The sequence below is a fragment of the Ciconia boyciana genome, chromosome 21, assembly GCF_034638445.1.
Source record: "Ciconia boyciana chromosome 21, ASM3463844v1, whole genome shotgun sequence".
Taxonomy (NCBI): domain Eukaryota; kingdom Metazoa; phylum Chordata; class Aves; order Ciconiiformes; family Ciconiidae; genus Ciconia; species Ciconia boyciana.
The window spans coordinates 4,418,590-4,441,345 of NC_132954.1; the positions used below are offsets into that span (position 1 = coordinate 4,418,590).

A 22,756-nucleotide genomic window follows, 5' to 3' on the forward strand; every position below is an offset into this window, starting at 1 on the left:
CATTGTTAGATTTACAACATGGGTTTGTCTAGCTTGTGTCATCTCCTCTCGCAAAAAACATGATTTCCAACAAACAATCTTTTACTTGCAGCTCTTTTCCAGGAAGGATTCATGGTTTCATGGCTAAGCTGCTCCTTTTCCATTTTTAATGCCTGAGTTTTGGGCTTTCAAATCAAATTACAGCTTATGGTGGCTTGCAGCACAAAGCCCCCATACACAATTATTTTGGGACAAACTGATAGAAGCACTAATCTTTGCTCCAGAGATTAGTCCTGATCAAGGGAAGTCTGTAAGTGACTTAGGAGATAAAGCACAAGCCTTTTACCTCTGGCCCCCCTATACCAGCCCAAGCTGTCACAGTAGTTCTCAGAAAGCAGGAATTTATTGCTCTAGAAATACAGCACTGAGGAAACCTGAGCTCTCTTGTGGGCTTGCAGACCTTTGATACACTCACAAGGAGGTAGGGGTTTGGTTCAGAAGGGAAAGCAAGAGACAGGGACTTGATCTCTGTCTTTCAGCCTGGTGACGCTGACTGGGTACATGACAGGCACTGCCCTGGCTGCTGAGCATCGCTGCTGACTGCACTTCAAGAGGTGACTGCTGGAGTTTTACGGTTTAATGTGGTTTCTTTTTGCTCTGTTGATCTGAAGCCTGTTGAAGTTGTGACTGAGACAGGCCCTGAGTGGGGACACTGAGTCTTTGAAAGTTTTCCCTGGAGGGAAATCACAGAGAGAAGTCATTCCCGGAACTCATTTAAAATGCAACTAAAGTAACAGAGCTGCTCCTGTGACTCCACAGATCAATGGTGCCACTATGCAGTGATGAGCCATCCCATCCTATTATGGTGGACAGCACCCAGCCACGGTCAGTGTATGGCATGAGAGCTAAGCTCTCACTTAAGAGCCAGTCTTCCAGTTCCTTCACTCACAAAACTCCCCCTTGAATCAGAGTTTCTGCTCGCCTAAGACTTCCAGGGCAAAGGAATAATCTCTTCATCCCTCTACAGCCAGCTGTAAAATTCCAGTCCAGCCACATTACAAAACAGATTATGGCATTAAGCCCTGGCCTCTGCTGGGCTGGAGAGAAAGAAGGAAAGTGGAAGCAAGAGCCTCCTGCTTTAGCCAGGACTCCCGGGGGATGGGAGCATCCACTGAACGGCTGCTCCACCACGCTACACATGGGGCTGTGACGCCTAGCCCACACCTACTGGGCAAGGGGACAATTTGTGGAGCTCTATCACTTTGTCACATGAGTTGGCAGGATACAGGTACCCTGCCCTGGCAGTTTGCCACCCTCCTTCCCTGTAACCCAGGGCACTTTATCTTAGAGTCCTTAGTCCGAGGCAGAATCTGGAATGATGTTTGATGAAATACTGCCCATGTTTAGAATACAAAGGAACAAGTACAAAGACAAAGATCACTGCAAATGGCATTTCACTGGGGAGCAATGTGTCCAACCAAAAACATGTCTTGCTAGAATTGCCCACAGGAGAAAAGATCTTTGTAAATGAGCCATGCACGGTGTGTGCAAGGTAATTATGCGAGACTTAATTAAAAGAACATTAGTGGCATTTCGATATTCATAAAAACGATAGGTTTAGCCTGTTGTTATGGAGGGATTATCTGATGCTCAGAGAAAAGCTGCTGGAGAACCCTTTCAGTTCATTATTGGTGACTGTGTGAGACATGCAGAGCTGCTGAAACAAACCTCTTCTCCAGTTAAGTAGTATGCGGCCAACAGTCCTCCAATATAGCGGATGTTCACCTCAAACAAGGATGCTTCTCCATTCTGAAAATACATAATGATATACTTGACTGCAAAGCCTGCACACACAAATGGCAGCTAAGCGGAACAGACTGTAGGCAGATACTTAAGTCTCCCAGTCCTCACTCACAGTGTAACACAGTTTTTTGTCTAAGATCTCGCAGCACTTCATTTGCTCTACAGTGACAGGTGGAGCCTGAAGGGAAGAGAAACACCCGAACTGCCCATTTATCACCAGCTGACAATATGTAGATCAGTTAGGGCAGATGTATTGTCCATCCATCCAACCCTGTCTTGGGTTATGCCTTGCAAAAAGCTGTGAGTTAGTTTAGGGCAAAAATTTGCCCCTTGAAATGTTTTATTTAAAGAGAAAATTGTACAGCCACATGGAAAAATTACTTTCTCCATTTTCTTGTGAAGAGGGCACTGCATTAGATAGACGTAATGCACTTCCTGCATTAGGTAGTTATTTTCTGTCATTCAAAGACTCTCCCCACTCTGCAGGCTCAGAGGGGACCACAGCCTATAGGGTGCCTATCATGGGCATACTTATGGAGAGGCAAGCTGCATGATGTCCATGTGCCCCCCCACCACAAACAGCAGACACAGACGGATATGGTTCACTGAATCACTCAAGAACCCACTCACCTGGAACAAGTTTCGCTCTACTTACTCAGCTGATGATCAGCAAATGCCAAAACGATTGCATTCAAAATGTGCCTTTAAAAAATACATGCTCCTGGCCGTTGAATCTGCATGATAAATGATTCCTACCCTAACGCAAATGCATAAAGCTAAAAGCCAGAAAGATCTTACACCAACACAGCACTTTCAGTGAGCAAAGGGGCACTTGAACCTCTGCAACTAGCCTGCCCTTTCCAAATACCTGCAGGTTACAAAACAGAGCAAGTGCTTTCTTGAGATGATGACTGAAATTGCATGAGACAGATCATGGCACCCAGTTTCAAACAGAGCTTGTGGGCCTTGGAGTCCCTGCCTCACTTTTCTGGACTATTAGAGTTCCTCGTACAGAGCCAATTTTTAATTAATTTCCCTCCTCGTCTCCCTCTGCTGTGCTTTCTGACTCCACCGATCAATCCATAGCATTCATTCTTGTCTTTCCAGATCAATCTATTCTGCAGGCCAAGATTAAAAGCTTTTATGAAATCCAGATAAATTATCTCCCAGTTGATTTTGTCCCTTGTTTATCGATTCAGTAACGTACTGAGAGCATTCACCAAATTTATCAGATGTGGTCTTCCTTTTATGAATATGTGAATGCCAGTCGTGCCCTCCCAAATGATGCTTTTCTATAAAGGCAGCTGCATGCATTGTTCCCATGGGGAGAACCATTTTTCACAACAGACAACTAGGCTGGCATTAAAAAATAAAAGTTTGAACTGCACTCTGGTTTTAACATTCTCTGTATGCCACTGATGAGATCCCATCAGCTCTCCCACAAGAGCTGGCTTGGAGACCAACAGTCAGAGCTATGGCAAGGGGCCCCGGCCACAAAGTGAGATAAAGGACAGCATCTTTCATTTCATACCACTGCAAGGCATGTGTTGCACCCACAGTCCCAGCAAGCCTAACACTAGCTCTAAGAAGTGGCTAGGAAAGCTTCAGGGGCCACAGAGAGTGAGCATCTCTGGCCATTTTTAGAGATGATGGCCTTCCTTCCAAATCTAGGCTCACTATGTGCTCCCACTTTGCTGCCAAGGTGCCACGCTCCCACTGCACAAGTCCCAGCAATGAAATACCAACAAAGGGCCCCGTCAAGGAGATCAGTGTTTTCAATCTTAATCTATAGCATGTAAAAAGAAAACTTGTCTTATCACAGGCAGACATTTAACTGAGATGAAACAGAACCTGTTCTTTGATGAATAAAACTTCCTTGGAGTATCTAATAATTACAGCTGTTTTTATAACCCAGACCAAAACACAAAAAACATTAAACACTGAATCTCATTTTCAGCCAGACACGGTGAGTCTGATCTGGTGGCCTCTGGCTGGAACCCTGTGCCATGTATAGGCAGAAGATGAGGTGAATCATCACAGTAGTCCCTTTGGCCTTAAAAAAAAAAAATCAGAGTTGAGTGCTTTCTTCTCCCACAGACTTCATAGTTCCCCTCCCCAAATGATTCTTAGAGAAGACTGTGATCAGAACTGGCCAAACACGCAGCTCTTCTGTGACAAGACAGGCATTCCCAGTAACCGACTCACCACATTCAAGTCAAAGCTCTTCTCCACCCACTTCTTTGCTTCTTGGAATTCCTCCTCGAGTTCCATGATGTACAGAGTATCCAAGGCATCTACTACCGTAGCTCCTCGAAGGCCTCCTGCATTGCAAACAGAACAGCGTGATGAAGCCCCATTCACGCAGTCTTCTTTAGCTCTAAATCAATCTGCAGGAGCTGGGACAGGCAGCAGCTTCCAGTCCCAACACTGGTGATGTCTGGATGGGATCCAGACTGGCCATGGTCTAGGCTGAGATCTTCTAACAGGACTAGTGAGCTCTGCTACCCAAAATGGGTTGCTTTGGAGAGGCCCAATTTTCAAAGGCCTGACACTTCTGAAAAAAATACCTGCAAGGAACAGCTCAAGGTCCACACTTTAAGCCACCAGTCATGACTGCAAGCCTTGGCCTTGTTTTCCAGTTCTTGTCTTGGCCAAAGTGGTTAGGCAATTCCACCCCTAATCTTTGTTCAGCCGTAAATCTAAATTCAGCCTCTTTCTAACTCTAATTTCTAACAAGCACAACCTTCTTCTAAGTGAGGGAAGAGAATTATATTTTTATTGTGCAAGAGCATCCAAGACAGGACTTTGATCATTCTGTCCTGATGCAGTGTTTGTTGTCTGGGGCACAAAGTACTTCTGCACCGTGCCATGACCCAGGGTTTCCCACTACCAGCATATATACAAAACACAGCCTCATCCAGCAGCAGAGAGACCAGAAACTAACCTTGAACAGAGAGTGGGTGACTTCGGGGACAGCTCCCTTCCTTCAGCTAACAGAACAGTCCTTGTGAGCATGCTCACCATTCTCCAGCAGATGGCAATGGGACACATGCAGGTGAAGCAAATGCCAAGTAAGTACTTGGACCAACCATGTCATCCATGTAAAAAAATTGCATACCCAGCGTTGTCTTGTGCAAATGGACTATAGGAGAACTGCCAGTGAGAGAGAATGACATGGCATGTGTCCCGGTTTCACTGGGATAGAGTTAATTTTCTTCCTAGTAGCTGGTACAGTGTTGTGTTTTGGATTTAGGATGAGAATAATATTGATAACACACTGACGTTTTAGTTGTTGCTAAGCAGTGCTGACACTGGTCAAGGACTTTTCAGCTTCCCATGCTCTGCCAGGTGCACAAGAAGCTGGGAGGGCACAGCCAGGACAGCTGACCCCAACTGCCCAAAGGGCTATTCCATACCATATGGCGTCATTCTCAGTATAGAAACTGGGGGGAGTTGGCTGGGGGGCAGCAATCGCTGCTCGGGGACTGGCTGGGCATCGGTCGATGGGTGGTGAGCAGTTGTATAATTTGTTTTTTTCCTGGGTTTTGTTCCTCTCGCTCTCTCTCGTTGTTGTCTTCCTTTTCATTACATTATTATTATTATTATATTATTATTACAGTTATTAAACTGTTCTTATCTCAACCCACGAGTTTTCTTACTTTTGCTCTTCCGATTCTCTCCCTCATCCCACTGGGGGGGAGGGTGAGCAAGCGGCTGGGTGGTGCTTGGTTGCCTGCTGGGGCTAAACCACGACAGCATGCCATGCCAAGAAAACTATACAGGGCGCGTAGACAAACAAACTTGTAGCACTTGAGATTAATTTAAACTAGAGATGTTAACAACCCTGGCTTTGGAACATCTCAGTGCTGGTGTTTTATTTCTGTTAGGGTTCCCTAAAATTAGTCCTAGCATGGGAAAGCAAAGGGTATGAAGCACACCATGACTCAAACCCCTTTGTGCTTAAATTACAAAGGACATCACTTTCCCGGGTAACTCAGCAAACACAAATCCTCACGTGGAGGATTCCCGTTTGGAATCATCATCAGTCATCCTTCTGCGGATGTGACACACCAGGGACATAGGCGTGAAGCTGCCTCTGTATTGCCGTCAGCAAGCTGCACGTGCAGGCCCCCCCCCCCACGCACTGCTCAGTTGCAGCCACGTTCCTACGCACCCCTGACAGTCAGACCTCTTGGAGTCTCTGGCAGCAAAGACACTTGGATGAGGTTCAGGCTTCATTTCTGCAGGAGCAAGTGCTTGTACCGGCTCTGTCCCTATCATCTCCCTTTGCAGTGTAACCACAAAGATTCACACACGCTGCTTATACCCAGGGGTTTTCCTGAGACATATTTCTCTTCGGCTCGGGTCAGTTCCTTCTTCTCACTAACAGACTTTAAAATACTACCCCAAATTTCCCCGGCTTTCCCAGCCTTTTATTGCATGCTCAGATTGGCTTGGCGTTTTTGTAACACCTTCAGTGTTACTTCAATTCTAGTTCTGCTTAAGAGAAGAAAACCCAGTTGGATGCACTGTCGAGGAACTACTGCAGAGGGGAGAGGAAGGCAAAGGTGAGTCATCTGTCATGAACCTTAAGACTTTGGTCTTTTCTTATTATGGGAAAAAAGCGACCGTGTCTGATGTACATCATACCCTTTCCCCAGAGGAGAAGTGCTCAGATCCACCAATTTCATGCAGGGCTCATTTATGCTTTCAGCATTCCTCTCCCGTAAGAAAGGCATCCTGCCTTATTTTGTTGATGTTACAAGATTGCAGTTTTGACACTTTTCAGCCAGTCAGCACATCATTGCTTTAATAAAAACCCAACCAAGACTTTACTGCTCAACTACAGATTGCTGGCTTTCGGATGCTGTCTGCATCAAAAACAGGGGCTGTGGAAAAGGGATGAAGGCAGTAGAGACAGCCTCTAGAAATCCATTTATTCCTGCAGGCTTGTGAAACGATCATCTAACTGGAGCTATCTCCGAGAGTGCAATAGATGGAGTCAAACAGCCACTAGATCAACTGGTGGGTTCTAAAAAACAACTGAGCTGATGTTTGTATGGCATGTTTTCCAAAAGCAGTGACCATGAAAAACAACATCATCGCAGTCAGAGCTGCTTTTATCAGCCTTAATGATTCTTCAATATTAATGATTATGTGATTTTTATACACTTTCCTATTAGCAAAGAGAGACACACCAGCTCAGAGCATCACGGATGCAGGCAAAACATTTTAAAAAGAGAAGGAAGGGCAATGCTGCCTGAGGCACAGCCCATTACTGTGATATTCTGAGAGTAACACTAACAGGCTCGATTTAATTTGATGATATAATCCACAAAGCCCTTCCTAATCTGCAGAGAGACAATGAGAAAAGTTGGATTTGCTCAAACTAAACAGAGACAAAGAGACAATAAAGTTACAATTTTCTGGGATGATTAATTGAAGTGAAAAATATTGCTTGAATTTACAGAGCCTTTTATGTTTTTAGCAAGTAAGGCCTTTAAATACATGAAATGCATCGGGGATTAGGAACATGCTCGGATCTTCGCTAAAGCATAGCTCGGAGTTGCTTAGCTTTCCTCCCCTGTATTTGACAAAGTGGAGGGCAAACCTTGCTTCCCCGCTGGTTTGTCTTCGTGTCATTTTAAACATTTGTTTTAAATATTCCCCTAAACACTCTGCATCTGAAGAACCGCAGGCTGTGTGTTTTGTACAAGGGTCTTGTTGATGTTTCCTTTCTTCTGCACCAGCTTTGAAGCAATTGCAAAATGCATGGCTGACTTTTTTTCCTGCAGCTAACAAAGTCTATCGCAATACCAAGAGCTACCGTGTCAGCTTCAGCCGTCTCATGACAATGATAAAAAAAGCACCTCCTTCCCCTCCACAACCATGCAGAGAGCAAACCAGCCATCAGGACTTCACTGCTGTGTCTCCGTCACATGCCAGGATAGAGGGGACATCTAAGAAGGACCTGTGCATGCTGGCATGTTACTTCTTCACTACAGGAGCACCTTCATTCCTTCCTGCTCAGACTTTGCTTCTTCAGACCATGACAGAGCTCCTGATGCAATGTCCAAGGGCTCTGATTATACTCAGCTGTCAAAAGATAGTGCTATACATATCCTAGCATGCTCATTGCAATATATATGCACCCATTTATAAAGGTGGTGATATTTGCTTGACATGCTGCTTATTTTGAGAGATGTTAAAAAATAATCACATTTCCAGATCTACACATTATAATGGGAGGGATATAATCAAAGGGGAAGCAGCTTCAAAAGGAAAAGGAATCAAAACCCACTCTGTCACTTTTGACTCTTGTGACACTCCCCTCTCTAAATTTCTGGTTTCAGCCTCATTGTACTCTCTGTGAGGGAGTTTTAAAGTAGAAACCAAGAAACCCTCAAAAAAACCCCTTCTGAAAGAACCCAGAAATAGTAGCAATGACTTCTAAGCAGGGCTCCATGTCTGAGATTCTACCTGTCTCCATAAATCTAAGGCCCTGTGTGCTATGAAAAGCCCCCCCACTGATCCTGCTGCAAAACTGGTTTGGAGTGGAAATACACCTCGCTCAGGAGATGCAAGGTCATTTCACTGACGGCCAAAAGGGAAAGGTGTGTCCATTGGACACAGCTCTGGGATCCACACCAGCTCCTACACTGCCCAGAGGGAGCCCATTCTGAATGGGAAAGAGGAACCCTCCACAGGGACCAGTGGGAAGAAACTGGGACCTCAGGCAGAACGCAGGGATGCTTGTCTAGGGGCATTTCTAATGAAGGACTTCATGGCAGCTCTTGTGACAGCAAGTGGCAGGGTCTCTGCTTGGAGTTTCATCTGTGAGAGAACAGCAGCACACCAGAAGCAGCAGCTCGTGGTAGCAATACAAAGGTTCATCTCTTCTTGAGCTGAAGGAGGGCCTGTACCACCCCGTCCCAAGCCACAAGTGTATTTGCTCTTTTGTGCATGAGAAGAATGGAGACATCCATGTAGGCAACAAAGCTGCTCTGTTCCTACTTCCACCCACCCAGAGGAACGAGCATCCACCCGCTCGCTTGTGAACACTGCCACAGAAATCACTAACAACCGTTACATTAATTAACATAATGCTTGTGAAAAGTGCTGAATGGAGCACTCCATGGAGAGGAGATGGCATTGTATGTACACCATACCCCCACAGCCTCAGTGCGAATGTGCTAGAGGAACAAGACCATTCAAGCAATACCATCTCAGAAGGGCCTTCATGGGCATCAATAGTAGTGCTATCTCTAAAAACCACAGATAAAGCCCATAGCAGCTTGTTCTAGTCTGGGGTAGATAATCTGAATAGAAGGGCTCATCCTCTTCTCCTACCCCTGACTCATCCCTGCTGCCTGCTAGCTTAAGTGTTCGTTCAAGCCACTTGCAGCAACAGTTTGTAAGACAAAACATAATTCCAAAGGCTGATTAGGAGGTTTAACGTGTGTTCACTGGGCCAGAGGGGTAATGCTTTGGAAGACATACGCCAATCTCAACAACCAAAGGAACTAACAGGTACAAAAGCCTGCCAGGCTACTGCAGCACCGACCCAACCCAGGGAGCTGCCAGCCAGGTGAGGGACAGCTCTCTCTGAACCCGCTGCAGAGCACAGGGCAGAAGAAAAGAGCTGCCACCTCAGCCTGGGGCTCCTCTGACCCCAGCACAAAGATCTGTATCGACTATGAGCCCACGGACTTTGGCCAAGGAGTGATAGATGTGTGGTCCCGATCACAAGCTGAACGAGGACTGTAAAGGGTGAAAATCTCCAAGTCAGGCGAGTGGGGAACCTACGAGTAACAGATGGGGCCTCCTGGCACATGCACAAGATTCACCCATTTGCACATGTCCCACAGCCCTGCTCTCCTTCAGCGTCCCAGCAAGCCAGCGTGCGAAGGAGAAAAGGGAACAGCTTTATTCTCAACGTATAGTTTAAAGGGAGGCCATGAGGGCTCATCAAAGGTGGAGAGTATCTACCCTACCACATGCCAAACAAGTAAGGGCTAATTAAGGCTTGAAAAGCACTGCAAAGCACCAAGCAGGGACTAAGTATAACTGTGGTAACAATCACAACTGCTGCTGCATCTGTGAACTTCCTTTTAGCTACCCATTATCTACAAATCAAACCCACCAATTTAGGCAGAAACAGGCCAATCAAACATACCAGCATCAGGTACACAACAGAAACTGCACGTTTGATCATTAGTAGAGCAATAAGAGTCTACATCTGACTTGCTGAAGCTTTCATAAGCCACCAGTTCCGCATGTGAAATTCAACTGATGCAAACACTTTGCACCCACTCACATTTACAACCCAGGCTTGCCTGGGAACAACAAGGGATGGCCACAGGTTGTATCGGGCTAGAATACTGAGCCAGGCATTGCTCACAGCACAGTTGAGCTCCCCCATTAGAAAGGGCCTAGAGGACAGGATTACATTTTTTAGGAAGTAAGATGATCTACTGAGCAAAAGACATAGTCTTCACAGCAAAGAATTGTCTTTTATCAGGAGACTGTGACATTATCCTGGGTTTAGCTCTCCTTCAGTCTCTGTGGGAGCTACACAGAACAGAAGACAGTCACATCAGAGAAAGCCACAACTTTTCATACAGCTTCTTGCAGCCAAGGTCAAAACCTTCAGCTTGAAAGAACCCCTGCCTCCACCCTCTGCACCCTGCAGGCAGACAATAGCGAGCTGAGATGCACAGTACTGGGTAGATTTCTCTTAACAGCAACTACATGACTGAGGAGTGAGCAGGGACTGAAGGAAAGGACAAAAATTAGGAAAGGAAAAGGAAGAGGGACAGAACCAGACTATGAAGAAAGAAAAATGAAAAACAAAGAGACTGCAGAGCACTTGCAAGAGCATCCAGGATATTTTCAGTGCATTCCCTTGGCACCAGAAAATAGATTGTGGTTTTTGCTGTGCTCAGAAAATGGTTTGTCTTCCCCTGCTCTGCTCCTGCTCTATCAGTTCAAACTGCTAAAGCGTTGCCTCTAACTGAGGAAATCTATCAGCCTTCTGGGCCGTGGAGCCTGAGCCTCATGCCATCTTTTCAGCCTATCCAGCTGCCGTCGAAACAAAGCCCCATCACACTCCTTCCAGTGGGAACAGGGCCTGGGGTCTGTCAGCTGCTCTAATAAGGTGTCAGTGACTCACTGACAAGAGAAGAGACAATCTTTAGGCAACAGAGTGACTCACTGGTAACAAAGCACGATTCATTTACCTTCATCCTACCTCAGAGGGTTTATATTAAGTAGGATGCAGAATAGCAGGCCCAAAGAGAAGGGACAGCCAGTACAGCAGCTTGCATTTCAGGACCAATCTCCAGAATCTCATAAAACACCCTCGCATGCCTGCACAGGTGAACCAAGCCCTCGCTCTTCCTTCTGGCTTTTCCAGCCCCATTCCTACAAAGTCCAACCAGCTCTCCTACCTGACAGGTATCACTTTTCAGTTGCACTTTCAGGGATGGCACCCCTTTGTCAAAATCAGTTTTGTATTGTTTTTTTTGGGGGGGGGTTGCTTTGTTTTGTTTTTGTGTTGGAAGTTACTCAGGCACTAGGAAGCAATTTTGGCCAAAATTAAACACCTCCCTGGGGTGAGGTATTTACAGGCTGGGGATCTACCTGTTCAAATCCTTTTGCTACCAGACTTAGCACACAGACCCGCACCTGCTTCTCCCAATGGCTAAACAAGTGGCCTAACCCCAGGACACATGCAGCCTCCATAGCTCAGCAAGTGTTTGATTTTCTAGACAAAGTGGAGCAGCTGTGATGGGAGGGACAGAGAGTCGCCTTCCCTCACTCCCCTCTTCCCAAAATAGCCAACTTGGAGTATCACAGGCCAGATATGAGACTTGAAGGGCTCCCAGCTGCAAGTCTGTCCCTTGAGAGTCTTTAGAAAAGCTGTAAAAGTGATGCTTCAGCAAATGAGTAGCTAAGAGCGGGGTCTTTAATAGCCCTCTTCCTCAGGAAGAAGAAATGCCTTTTACCAATGGCTTTGCCTTACTCCCACAGCCACTCTGTGTCTGGGAAGCCACTAAACACAATGGCTTGCAGGTGGGTGATCTAAAGGGCAGCTGCCCTGCTGCAAAGCCAAAATGGCACATACGTCACATGCAATGAGGCAGTCTCCCTGTCTCAACTCTCACCATCTTTGCTGTCTAGGTGCAAGGAATAATGATGAATTTAGTGTGTGCCTAGATGCACTGCCTTTGCAACGCTGGACATGGTGCAAGGATTCCAAGTAGCAGGTGACAGAAGTATCTTCACCAGCTTTTCAACACTATCTCCCTGATGTCAGGGTTTAGCTTGAATACAATTCTTCTTTGTGCCATATCACCTACATTTAGAGAGCCACGTACTCCTGCTGTTCCTATTATGCTTCTGTTACAAATTGTCTGTCACAGAGATGGATGGAAGCCCAAACCAACCTCACCAACACACCTATTCAGCAGGCAGTGCCAAAGCACTAGAGCAAGCAAAGAGGTTAAGGAATATCATCCCTAATGTCACGGAGACTAAGACCCAGGGGGCCTGGTCCTGCCATTTGGCAAACAATCCTCTATGAAGTTTCTCAGTGAACAGAAACTAAATCCTTCATTTTCAACAAAGCCACTTAAAAAATCCGTACAGTAATGCATTGTGCCAATGCTTAAAATGAACAGCACAAGTCATTAGGAAGCTATCATACTTAATCTTGCATATAGCAGGACTGTTTAAATGCTACAGAACAGAGAGTTTCAAATAGCTTTTTGCTAACTTTAATAACCAAGTTTACAACTGAAAGGCAGGAGCGAAAGGGGGAGGAATTTAGATCAGCGCAATGTAAACCTAGATCAAAAATGAAAGGTCTTGACTCCCACTGTTCTTATGTCAAATCATATTTGTCAAAACAAAAATTAGTGCTGAAATCTTGTTTGGAATAAAAATTAGGATGCAGTTTCTATGAAACATGATGAACTTCTTAACTGTTGAGGCACAAAAGACTCCAGTTGTTACTGGTTATTTATCTTCACCTCTTGGGGTGCAGGCGACGCAGGGCAAAACAAGATCGGAAAACACGGAGATTGCTTCTTCTGGTTATGCTGGTACTGAAGGCTTCAAAGGATTGAACTGGCTTTGATTAAAATCAGTGCCTTGTTAAAACAGGCATTTGAAAAGCAACCATCTCCGAGTGCTGCTTTTCTTGTTCTTTTCGGTTGTTTTTCTCATTGATAGAGCTTGGAGACCAGACTGAACTTTTGACATTTAGCCAGAGATTTGTGTGAGAAGCCTGGGAGCTGGCTGAGACCACGTCACCAGACAGCTTCTGGGTGGTGGCACACTGTCGAATTCTGGGGGAAATCTACACAGAAACTTTTTACACAGCTCAGGATTATCTTGGCAACAAAGTAAACTGTGAAAATCACTGCAGTTTCTTGAAAAATCTGCTTTGCAGCAAAGATGTGCCAGTTCTCTCTGCAGAGTGCTCTGGGTCAGGCAGAACAAGTGGTTGGGAGCCTGGAACTCCTGAGACAGCATCTGGGTTTAGGTCAGAGCTCCCTGCCTGCTCTGGGCCTTAGTTTCTTCTGCCAGCAAAAAAGCAGGAGGCATTTTCCTCCGAGTTTAAAAAGAAAAAGAGTTTAAATAAAGATAATGTGCTGGTTAGAGAAATAAAAGGATTTAAAAATCCACATTCAGGGAAAGTGATGCAGCATGCTGACCAAAGTTTTAGCCTGTTCTACCCAGTACCAGTTACAGCAAGACAAGAAGCGAGTCAACAGACAGCAAGGCACACGCTACCCCTCTGACACTAAGCAAACAGCCCCTTGTGTACTGGCCTGTTCCCCAGTCAGCTGCTGTCTCGCCATCTCTGTTGATCACGTTAGTTTATCCACCATCATCTGACCTGGCATTTCTGTCTCTGTTCATCCTAAGCACCTTGCACTAGCCATTCACCTTCCCTCTGGAATGGCATTGCTGGCCATGCAAAAACACTCCCACCAGTTTATTTTTTAACTTTTCCTTTCGTAATTGTCCTCTAGCACGGAAACCTTGCACTAGGTATCAGTACTGGAAGATACAATCCAGTTCCAGAAGATATTCCCAACTAGAAAGACAATCTGCTCACATTTAGGATCAAGCCCGTTGTCAGTGATCTCTAGGACAGGGCTGCTACTATTTGTTCAGCTGACATAAATTAAACAGGAAATCCAAATGAAACTAGCGAGCAGGTTACAGGCCTTTTCAGGAAGAAAGAAAATTTCTCAGTTAAGTCTTCACAATTGTCTCATTACAACCCAGTCCTTCAGCTGCCTGTGAACTGTACCTACATACTGCAGATGAAGCCTGCAAAGCCAACACCACCAGACCTGAGTTACAGCCTTGCCACTGTGTCTTATTTATTGAGGTTTGTGTCTGTGAACCTGATAGCTGTAACACAGAGTAACTTTATTCCCTTTATTTAAGGTAAACTAAACAAATTACATCTGGGCAACAAGGTAGCAGTAGAGAGAGATAAAGGAGACAAAAAAGTAGTCCAAGAATTAGAAAAGATCTATTTCTCTTCTTATCAGCACATTCTCCCGCAGACTAAAAAAAAAAAAAAAGTCCATTAGCTTTTGAGCAACCTCATTTTTCTTTGCTTTCCAAATAAACCACTGCACCTACACTTCAGGGACTTCATCAGAAAACACTTCATATCCAAGGTTATTTTTCCATCATCTTCATATTAATCTTCCTCATTCTCCTCTCCAGATATTGGTCAAAAGGTCACACCCCAAATACTCTCCACCCCATGCATGCTCCCCTGAGGTACAGAGCAGGGGATGACTACGCAGAAGAGCAGCACCCACCTTACAGAGCCCTTGGCCTCCAGCAGCTCACAGGCAGCTCTACCGAGCAACATGCCATGGGCAGCTCTGTCCTCTGCTCCCCTGACAACCTCAGCTGTGAGCAGCCATCGATGGAGCATCTTGGGGCAACAGGCTGGGCACTGCTGTGGCTCCCAGCTCCTAACCGTGCTAGTTCTGGTTGGCTTCAGATTCTGCCTCTCCCTGGCACTTGTCCTGCCCTGCAGCAGGTCAGCAGTTCAGCAAGGGCAACAGACATGGAGGGGGACTGTGCCAAGCCCCCACAGATCCCAACAAACCAGCCTCCATCACCTCAAGACACAAACTACCCTCAATTTCAGTTTATGTTGACGTGCCACGCCCAATCTCTTGTACTTCATGATTCCTGAGAGATTTAGCTCTAGTAGCTGACAGAGGGATGACCCTGCTTCATAGGCTACCAACTGGCTACTAATCTCTTCAGCTACCAACTATCTGATTCCAGAGATGCTAATTTTTTTTTGCAGGTCTGGAAGAAATACTTAGTGGACCCATCAGAAACCCATGCATTTCACTAGACACAGGGCATCACTCAAGACAATGCCGAGGCTACTGCCACTCTATAAGCTTCGTACCTAACGAAGTATCAACTTCGTATCAACTCAAAACCGAGTCCTATACACTGTAGGGTGGATAACATCACACTTGCCCCAGTTAAGGAAAGGTCAAAGTGCTGATCATTCCCTGAAAAGGTGCTTAGAAACAGGAGAGCAACTAATCCTGGAGCATGTGGCTTGGAAGAAGCAGAGCCCATGGTACATCAGACTGTGCAAAGAGACTAAAAGGTAACACCACCTTGAAAGAGCCATCTGCCAAACAAGGATGACCCACCTCCCACCTAAAGGCAAGGAATTTTGAAGACTGGTATTATGGAGATCGCCCAAACATCTGGCCCACAAGATAGCTCGCTCTGTTTTTCATTGTCAGCGGGAGCGATCTTCTGAGTTCATGGGAAGTGATAATGAATCACAGTTCCACCTGCACCACACAATGGGTGTTAGCATATGTGCTGCACAGTTTCTAGGTAAATCTGGCATCACAGAGAAGCATCTTGAAGTGTTGGCTTTTAGGTTGCTATGATCAAATTTAATACAAAATGTGTTCCAGCTGGGGAAGAAATAGCTTTTTTGGATTACAAACCACTCATGTTTTTCAAATATCAATTTCCCCTGAAGAATTAAGCCTATCATTCAAATGGAACTAGCAGTGGCAGCTCTCCCCTGAACAAATGATGGGTGAGAGAGAGAAAAAGAGAGTTCATGCTCATTTAGGAATGTGGCAAAGTAGACTGTGTCTGGAGGAGATCAGGCTGGTGGGAACAGGTTAGCGATATTCTTATTATGCACTGGGGAAAAAAAGAAAAGAAAGGTGTTCAGCATAAAAATGAATTGCTTGTCACAGTAACGGCCCTTCAGATAGTTACTTCCTTCAGTGGAAGGGAAGAGAAGATATATGATGATAAGCACCTATTGCCAACTGACTCTTAAGTATTTAATACTTGGCAGCAGCTCCCCAGTTTAATCCTCTTTTCCCCAGTTTCTCCAACTGTCTTTCATCATTTAGCGATCCTCCAACAACAGGCACTGTCCCATCACTGCATGACTCCAAACCTGCTGGAGCTCAAATCAAACTGTTTCTATTTGAAAGTGTCATAGAGGAGGAAGCGGTTTGACTGACCCTCAGGAACACAATCCTTGATACAGGAGAGATACTGCAAATCCACTCTCCACGTGTATCCAATTCGTTTCCCATGACACACAGATTCTATTGCAGGCAGACTATGTCGGCTACGGAGAGCTCAGCGGAAAATTGAAAGCAATAATCGTTCAAATGTTCCTTCGGGAAAGAGGTTTTCTCCTTTGTTCGGGCAACAAGGCTCAGATGTCAGTGAAGCAGAGGTGATTACTTCTGGCAAAGATAGGTAATTTGCCAAGCAAGGAGTAATTCTGGGAGGAACAGTTTGAGAAGGTTAAGCAGAAGACAACAGCAGCAATACTGGTGGGGCAAAATACTGCTGGTCTCTCCTCTTCTGGATGTTTGAAATTAATTTTAGACTAGTTAAAGGTAATCTGATTATATACTATTTATTGCTTCTTCACATACCTCCTCGAGGACCTGCATCATTTAATGTGAGGGGTCCCAACAGGCCTATTAAAACAAACACACTCGTCCTACCTGCAACTATTATCCATGGACTCTGAGAGATATAGGTAGCCGTTAATGAGCAGAGACTGCTAATTCATCTTAGAATTCAAAGGAGAGATGCTTCGTTGCAGTAATCAGGAAGAAGGTGCCCTTCTGTCTTCCAAACACACTTCCCAAAAAGTGCCTGTGGCAGATGTGTTATGACAGCACAGGAGAGAGATGCAGCTTGTAACTCTAGACAGCATTTCTCCCTCAGCAGATAAGATACGCTCTGAAGGGGCTTTGCAGAACAGACAGTGCATTCTAGTTTGGGTTATAAAACTGCTCATCCCTGACGTGGTTTTATCTACAGTCCAGACAAGCAAACATCACCTCCCATAGTGTGTTCACAGAAATGATGTGGCCCTTACACAAGCCTCGGTGTGAGAGCAGAATTCAGAGATATAGGAATGAAACTGCCCTTTGCCTCAAAATAAAGCTAATAGGATTAATTATGCGGTTCAGTACGGAACAGAATGGGAGGTGCTGGGCCTGGACACCTGCTATCAGTCCAGATACTGTTAAGCACTCAAGTTACTGCTCGCAAGCTGAGCTAAGGTCCCTAATAATCAACAATGAAAGAATCTAAATACATTTTATTTGTGAATGCAGTGGGTCAGGAGAATGCAAATGGTCCATTACCATGTCTCAGCTGATGAGCAGGAACACATTAAGCCATGGTAACTCCATCACTTGGAACCATCTGTCCATATTCTTCCTTTTCTCTCCTATATTGTTAAAGTCACACCAACAAGACCCCAGCTGAAAGACTCCAAATGCTCTGCAGTATGTTGCTTGACAGGATTAGATATCAAAATAATCTTAGCAAATTGGGAAAATAGTCTGAAATAACCAGGATGCAATTCAATAAGGACACACAACGTATTTCACCCTGAGGGAAGAACAACGAAGCACGAAGCATAAGGAATAAATGGTTAGACAGCACTCTGCAGAAAACCATACCGAGGCTACAGCAGATCACAAATTCAGCTCAAATCGAGAATGTTGTAATGGTGTAAAATGGAGCAAACCCCACCCCAGGATGGGTAAATAGCATGTGTCGCATGCAAGACATGAAAGGGCTCTTGCACTGCACTCCGCACTGGCAAAGCCTCAGCCAGGACAGTGTCCACTTCAAGAAACATTTGGCTCATCCGGAGAGTTCAGAGGGGAGCAATGGCACTGGGGAGAAGGCCACAGAATGTGACCTACAATTAAAGCTGGAAAGGTCTGGGGTTGCTCAGCCTTGAGGGGAGAAGACCAAAGGGAACTTGGCAACATTTTGCAAAGACACAGAGAGGTGCTGCAAAGAATAAGATGGTAAACCATCCTCCACATCCCAATGGATGGGAGAGGCCAAGAAGTCACAGCTTAACTTTCTGCAGGAGCGCGAGGTCAGACACCAGTACAAGCTTTAAAACTGTAAAGCACTGAAGCAGACTGGCTGCAGTGACTTTCCAACATGGGGTAGCTTAGGGATGGCTTAAGAAGGGAAGGACTAAATGACTTCTCACTATTCTTTTTTCATTCTGTGATTACTCACTAAGATGAATGAGAACTACAGGTCTCCAATAAAACTCATGAAGATGCCCCTTGGAGATGCACCAAAGTGATTTTGAGGGAAGGAAGTGCTACATAAAATGCTTTCTGATGGCTCGATTCCCTGCAAACCCCCAAAGCTACCTTAGTGACAGAGTACATCACAGTTACAATTTTGGATGTACACAGAAGTCAGGAAATTAAAAATGCTGGTTCCCACAGCAACCAAGATGTAGCCTGCCAAGAGAGAAGGAATGTTCTAGCCTAGTCAAAAGGTGTTAATTTTAATGCCTGAAGGCGACTTCCACTTCCAGATGCCTGAAGAAGGCCCCGGTGAAGTCAATGAAAGCTCTCTGCTCTCATGTACAGGAAAAACTTGATCCTCAGTTTCTTCATTCCTGAATTATCTGCTCTTGCTTGCAGAACACAGCACAGATTTGAGTTTGGAAATTAAGATGTGAGACAGACAAACCAAGACTGCTGTGAAGACCATCACTGGAAATGCTGTGATCTCGGACCACTCTACACTTTACTATTCACATAATTTGTGCTTTCCCATCCTCCAGCTCTGTGAAGAAATGATATATCCCTATGTAATCACGTATTCAGATAAAAGCACTGTGGCGAGAAATAGGCGTAACTTAGGTGTTCTTAATTGCATGTTTGTATTGAAGCAAGGATATTATGGGTATACTGAAATTGGTATGGAAACAACCTCTGCCTTTAGAACTTTCTCTTGAAACACCTTCATTTTCCTGCACTGATTTTTTTTCTCCTTTTTTCTTTTGGGAGCTGCATATAAAGTGTGTTAGGGTGCAGTAGATTTTTTGAGAATAAAACATCAGAAGAAGGATGAGCAATTTTAGTAAGTCCAAAAAAATCCTCCCCGTTTTTCACATTGATGCCTCAAGCAAAGGCTAAGGGATTTTCTTGAACTTCCAAAAAATTCTCTCTAGAGACAAAAACAATCCTGAGAGGCTAAAAGGGAGTATTTTTTAAAAGTATAAAGGTCTTCAAATGACAAATGCCTACCAAAATATTCTGAACACAGATCCAACCTCGAAACCAGTGACAAATCTGAAAGTTGACGTCCTATGGGATGACGTTAAACCTACTGATTAAGTGAGATAAGAGACTTCTCTCATCCCAAAAAGCAGCAGAGATGAAAAAAAAAAATCAGAAACAAGTACCTGAGGAAATTATAGAAAAGGAAATTCTGTAGCAGGAGCCATTTGAAATGCGATCTCCTGAAGGCGAATAGAAAAATGTCAAAATCTAACACTAATCCAGATGAATATCCAATGAGATACATAATGAAGGTGGCAAGAAACTTCATCAGTAGCACAAAAAAAGATATGATAAAGCAGTTAAGTTCTACATGTGAAATATAACACAGCAAAGCCAGTTCTGAACCTGCCTAATCTCTTCAGAAATTTCAAGAGTGGAACAGGAGTGAATTAAAAACAAAGAAGATAAGTGGGTTTTTTTGCTACACAGTTTATAGCTACCCATCTCCTCTGAATAAACAAGGAAAAGCTAAATACAGAGGGATAAAGATAAGAAAACCAGAAGTCTCAAGAGATTTCCAACATAAAAAAGCATGGATAAAAGCACATCTTTTAAATATTAACTTGCTCTGCTTTTTTACGTAGTTTCTGGTAGTGCATGTCAGCAGGTGGGTTTGCGTCTGCAGCAGGAATTACGTAAAGCATCTGACTGCAAATGGTGGCTAGAAGACAAACAGTCCTCAGCATTTCTGAAGGATATATTCTGACCAAAGCAGAGGTATCTGTGTAGTCAGGAGCTTCAAGTCTGGTATTCAACTCTGTATACTCTGTGTTATTACCAAGTCGTCACAGAGGAGTGCCATTAAGATCCTTGGAGTGGATGCAGGATGTCAGTTCAAGCCAGTTGGAAGTGCCAAACCTCCAACTCAGCTTTTGCTGTGGAGTTGCCACCAACGCCTCCATAATCCAGAGAAGAATCGGTGAGCAGTCCAACTACACCCACTCTCAGCTGGCTGCCTTTTAATCACACGCTCAATATCTCTGAAGATTAGACAATTATTTCCGCATAATTAGTGTCCGGAATGAGGCACAAACAACATCCATAACGGGGTGATTAAAAAAAAATAAAAAAAGAAGAAAAAAAACTTAAAGACAAGCTCACTGTATTTTGAAATACAGCCTCCAGAGTCTGAGAAAAGGAAAAAAATAGTTACAGCCTGGATTGTTCTCCTGTCTACATGGTAACGGGGCTGCTCATGCGTGGCTTGCTTCATCCACAATGGTGTATGTTCTACTCCTCAGCATCTTGAAAAGAGGTCCCAAAGAATGCTCTCTACTCACAACATCTCAACACAATCTTCTTTCTTTTTCTGCTTTCATTTGCTACTTTAATGGCTGTTTTCCTAATTTTTTTTGTGTCCTTCTCCTCCGTTTTGCTGTGCAAAGCAGTTCTGACAAATCCCAAGACACTCTCCTACTTTTAGGCCTCATTAAACTCAAAACTCTGTTCAGGGTCAATGGAAAGTTCATGAAACTCATGAGGAAGCCTGGGATGATTAATGGTTTTACATTGAGATAATACGAAGTTTACCCGGTTTCCTGCTAAAGGCAGGCCCAGTCCAAACCCTTGCTGTCCAATCTTTGCAGCTGTCCTCATATCTAAAGGGCTGAACACAAGCAGAGACACACTGGAACGTGCATCTGTGCTTTGCATCTTAGGCCAAGGCTATTCTCCACTGTGTTTTCTGAGTTTGATTTTTGTTTTCTAAGATGTAAATCTCAGCTGAGGGGAGATGAATCTATTTGGTTCAAATAATTTTTTTTTCAAAAATCGCTGCCACAATGGAGCTGAACAGCTCTAGCTCAGCCCCAGAATAAGGGCTTTGATAGCAAAGGTGTTTGAAGAAGGCCCTAGGCCACTATATCTGACATTAATAGTTTTTTTCTGTTTAAACTTTTTAAATGAGTATTTCAAGCTGACAAGTTACTACCTGTCAGCTGAGCCACTGCAATAAGCTTAAATCTCTCTGTGTGAGGTTTAGGGTTCAGTGGAGCCCTGATGTTTGAGCTAATGCTTGAAACAGAACATATGAAGGAAGCCACCATTCTCAGCATGACCCAAGGTGAGAGCAGAGCGGGAATGGATCTCCTGCAGTATTAATGACAACCTTGGTGTCTGGAAGGACTGATCTTTGGCAGGTGGAAAGCAGGGGAAAAAACCCCATAACACGGATAAATGTCAGCTCTAACGCGAATCATGCAACCAGTCTCCAACGAGTTTGATATTTGGAGGATATCCTGATTCACTGCTTCCTGCTGACAGGAAATAAGTTTGTTGCTACAGATTTCAGTGACAGCAAAAGCCAATGTCAACTCAGGATCCCCTTCCTGAAAATAATACTCAACTGGATAACATACATAAAAAAAAAAGATGATGATGCCAAGGAGCAACAGTGTTCCAGCAACATCTTCATTACAATATATTTTTCTCTTTAAAGAGCCCATGGAGCCAACCGTGTAATGTCATGTGCAATAGGCAGCAGGAATAATCCAGCATACAAATTCAGAGAGCAATTATTATTATTATTTTAATCACATAAAAGGACACTCCAGGGTTTTGTAATTTTGTGATCACAGGGAAAGAGACTCATAGGCAGAACAGAAAAGCTGCACCAAGTGATTGCACAATTGAAGGTTACCATTTCTCTTCTGGTAGTTAGAATGTTGCTAAATTAATATTTTCATCCAATTACCTTTCCCATGTTAAATATTCACACATCAACTCCTGTTGCTTCTAATTGAGGTGGGCACATTTCCTGCCTGCTTCATGGTTTCCTAGCTAAATCACTGATGAAGGAAGCAGCTATTTGGAAACTGTTTGGCTCAGTAGGCAAGACTGGATGGTTGAAGGGACTCACTCTGGGACGCGGAGCCTTTTGTGTCCAGCTGGGCCCAGCACCTGAGGTGGTGGTCAAAGAGCACTCTAGCTGCTGTCAAAAGTTCCTGTGAATGAGCTTGGTGGTGTAAGTCCAGTGGAGAGATGTTACTTGAATCTCGATCTAGATTAGAGACTGGGCAGGTCACAGTGCAGCGAGAAAGTCCGGTAGGATTGCACTGCATTTGCCAGGGAGAAAAAAACTGAAGGCTTCTGAATCTCAGGACAGTCAACTTGGTACTTTCTAGAGCCCTCTCTGTATATATTCATGTGGTCACTACTTTTCTTCCTCAGCCACTTCAAACCCTTTTTTTATCCTGGAGAGCCAAAATAGCACTATTTCCAGGCAACCGAGTCCAATGACCTCCTGTCTTCAAAACAGTCAGGACAGTTCGGGCCAAAGTCTGAGCTGTGTACACAAA

At 44.5% G+C, this 22,756-nt stretch overlaps 1 protein-coding gene across 1 annotated transcript in view; it reads right to left on the reverse strand.

Annotated features, from left to right (window-relative positions):
• MAN1C1 (mannosidase alpha class 1C member 1) overlaps positions 1–22,756 on the reverse strand; it is a 69,185-nt gene that overhangs the window by 19,164 nt on the left and 27,265 nt on the right. Inside the window, exons 4-5 of the mRNA XM_072884895.1 lie at positions 3,988–4,103; positions 1,708–1,788 (exon numbers count right to left, since the gene is read on the reverse strand). Coding sequence (XP_072740996.1) covers positions 1,708–1,788; positions 3,988–4,103 — 197 coding nt within the window. The remainder of the gene's footprint in view (positions 1–1,707; positions 1,789–3,987; positions 4,104–22,756) is intronic.